This window comes from Meleagris gallopavo, chromosome 2, assembly GCF_000146605.3.
Source record: "Meleagris gallopavo isolate NT-WF06-2002-E0010 breed Aviagen turkey brand Nicholas breeding stock chromosome 2, Turkey_5.1, whole genome shotgun sequence".
Taxonomy (NCBI): domain Eukaryota; kingdom Metazoa; phylum Chordata; class Aves; order Galliformes; family Phasianidae; genus Meleagris; species Meleagris gallopavo.
In genome coordinates this window covers 38,946,792-38,950,108 of record NC_015012.2, presented here as the reverse complement: position 1 = coordinate 38,950,108, position 3,317 = coordinate 38,946,792, and the positions used below count along the sequence as shown (strand labels likewise).

At 37.7% G+C, this 3,317-nt stretch overlaps 1 protein-coding gene across 1 annotated transcript in view; it reads left to right on the top strand.

Annotated features, from left to right (window-relative positions):
* Positions 1-3,317, top strand: part of NUP133 (nucleoporin 133) — a 31,685-nt gene that overhangs the window by 23,557 nt on the left and 4,811 nt on the right. Inside the window, exons 22-23 of the mRNA XM_010707018.3 lie at positions 645-763; positions 2,240-2,320. Coding sequence (XP_010705320.1) covers positions 645-763; positions 2,240-2,320 — 200 coding nt within the window. The remainder of the gene's footprint in view (positions 1-644; positions 764-2,239; positions 2,321-3,317) is intronic.

Here is a 3,317-nt window from a genome sequence, read left to right as displayed (position 1 = left end):
AAAACTTTATTTTGAGAGTATCTGATTATCAGAATTTGGTGTGGGCTCTCCTGGGTTATCCATTTCTATATGACAGAGGATGTAGATTTTAAAACTTTACTGCTTGTAGGGAGTATACATAGGGAAGGAATAATTATTTCTGCCATATTCTGCTCATCCACTTAAACAGATAAAATACTCCTTTAGAATTATTTTCTCATTTCTACAATGCAGATGGAATTTGCTTGGTATGGGTAGAGTTATTCTGTTTTGATTCTGCCTCAGCCCAGTAGGTTTCTAACCGAAGTAGGTTATAGTGGAAAACAAAACAATTCTCAAAGGAGTAGGTTCATGGCACAGGTGGCTCCAAGAAAGACAGCTAATTTGCTTTCCTATCCAATACCATAGCATCTCTCCATTCCTATGGGTTAGTTCTGTTGGTTTTAGGAAAAAAGAAAGTTATTGGTCTGCTTTACACTGGGAACATCAGGGGAAAGTAACAGCTAGCTAGCTTGTCGGGACAATGCTACAGCACTAGAAGTATTTCTGTGCTTAAATAGCTCAGATTAGTATCCATATAAAATATTTCATAACAAACATGCTGTGCCATAAAATGTATTACATTTTAATAATATGAAACATTTATTTCCTTCAATGACTACTAGAAATATCAGAACAGGAACGCTTTCTTCTACATCAGGAGACACTTCCTGAGCAGTTACTGGTAGACAAACAACTGAACCTCAATGATATGCCAGTGCTGTCTGCAACTCAGCTCATTGATGTAAGTATTTCATGTTTTCCATTAAAAGTTCCAGTGTATATTCTACTCCTGTGATCTCATTTATTTTATAACACCGGATGTTTTTATCTCTTTTATGACTTGCTAACCACCTAAAGATCTGGCATAAATTTATATGAATTTCCTTCCACCAACAACAAATACAACAATTCTTTATTTTTTTAGTACAGGATTTCTTTGTTGGATATATGCTTGTGGGTGCTACAAGGAGAAGCAGCAGATAAAATCAGTGCCAGAAGCTGTTGTCTCATTTTCAAATGCCAGTAGAATTTTTACCTTCTGTCACATCCTTGGTAGGGCAGAACTTGGAAAACAGAAGGAACAAAGATTTCCAATTCAATGAAGAAAGATGCTACAATCTAGAAAAAGAAAGGGCAGGAAGGGCCTTTTGGTTACTTGTTCCAAAGAGCACTTTCTGTCTTTCTATCTTCAAAACCAAACAACACCAATAAAAAAAAATGTTTATTCTAGTTCTGGGATCGCTACAGCTGATTGCTCTTCCACACTCATTTCTGGTGGTAGCCTGGAACCAATAACCTTGCTGTTTCTGCCCCATTGGCAGCATATTTTTATCATCCAGAGATGCACACAAAACATATGTGATTAAGTAGCAACAGTATGCTGTAAAACAAAATATGTCTTGTGTGGGTTTCAGTTTAACAGCTCATTACTTTTCTGTAATCCTGTGGAAAATCAGAAACTAGTAGCGCAGCTGTTAAACTTCTCCCATTTGGTGTGTGTGTGTGTTTGTTCTGAAACAAACAAACTGCTAGTTGCCTGCAAATTCTGGAGTCATTGCCTCTGTCTTTAATTGAGACTTTCTGTGGGATTGGGGAAGAATGGGAAGTGTCACAATTGACAAGTGCTGGCATCATGCCAGTTTTCCTTCTGAATTCTCTGTGTTGTCTAACCACTGTTCTTTCATACTCATGTTGCAAGTAACAAGAAACTTGGAAAGTGTAAACAAAGGGTGCATTAGTGTTAGTTTTGCTTTCAAGTACTGGTTTAGATCTTTGCTTATGAGGGAAAAAATGAAATGTGAATGGCAAAATTACCTGTTTTTAAAAGGTGGAAGGGCTTACATGTGCTTATGTACTGCTTTACGCTTTAATTGTTAAAATAATCCTGTGAGTTCGCTTTATTTGTGGAGCTGAGCTCTAGCTGCAGTAGTCCAGGAATGTTACTGCCTTAAATGGCATTTAAATTTGAAACCTAGCAGCTTTCTATCCAATGTCATTTGTCCACAGACCATTGTCATGTAGGTGGAATGCCACCCTAAAACCTTAAGTATATTCCTTACTATAAAAATACTTGCAATTGAATCGAGGCATGTTTTCATGAGAAGGTCATGTAAGTGGAAAATACATGGTGGTCTTCCCACAATGAGTTGTTCGTACTATCAGTTACATTAGTTTGCAGGCTAAAAATAATTCTCTGCATTCATCTTTCACATCATAGATGTACATTTGTGATGAGAACAGAAGGGCCAATGAATATGACTTCAAGAAAGCACTTGATCTTCTGGAATATATTGATGAGGTAGGAAAAGTTTTTGAAGAATTTCTAATCCAGAAATGTATTTGGACTGTTTAAGCTAGGCTGTTGCATCTGTAGTTAGTTAAGAGCGTACTGGCTTAGCGTACAGTAGTTAAAAATAGTCCCTAATGTGTTTTTTGTTTTGTTTTTTAAGTCACTGAAGATTTAATGCCAAATGTGGTTTAGATCATTGAAGAAAAATGACACTCCTCTCATCTTCAGTTCCCATTTATAGTCTACTTTCTTTTTTAGAGCCTTGCTTCCCCACAGGCTTTCTGCAAACAGGACCAAGATTTGTTTTCAGTTGTTCTGTTCTTGCGTCTCTACTATTGGCAGTTTCCTCTGATTAGCATGAGATAATGTGGGATGAAGAGTTGCCAACTTTCTAGCACAGCCATAGCATTAAACTACTGATTTGCTTTTTTAAGCTTGGAGTGCTCACTGCAGCTCACTGTGTGATCCAATAAATTGTCAGGGGTAACTTTAAGCATGGGTAAATCAACATCTGAGAAACATCAAACCTGAATTAAAAGCTGCCTTCACTAAAAACTGAAAGCTGTATTATTTCAGTGAATTATTCCAGATTTCTCCAATGGATGGCTTGGAAGGTATTTCTTGGTAACTGAAAATGAGAGCTTTTCTCAGATTATTTCAATTCTTGCATAATTTTATATTTCTGCATAAAAGAAATCAAAATTAAAATCTTCAGTAGTGCCTTATAAAACCATTGTGATGTTTTGTTGGCCTTCAGTAAACTTGATTTGATTATGTGGAGCAAGAGTGATAACCCCTTCTACTAGGACAAGAGCATGCTTATCACAGAATCACAGAATGGCCAGGGTTGGAAGGGACCTCAAGGATCACGAATCTCCAACCCCCCTGCCACATGCAGGGCCACCAACCTCCACATTTAATACTAGACCAGGCTGCCCAGGGCCCCATCCAGTCTGACCTTGAACACCTTCAGGGACAGAGCATCCACAACCTCTCTGGGCAGCCT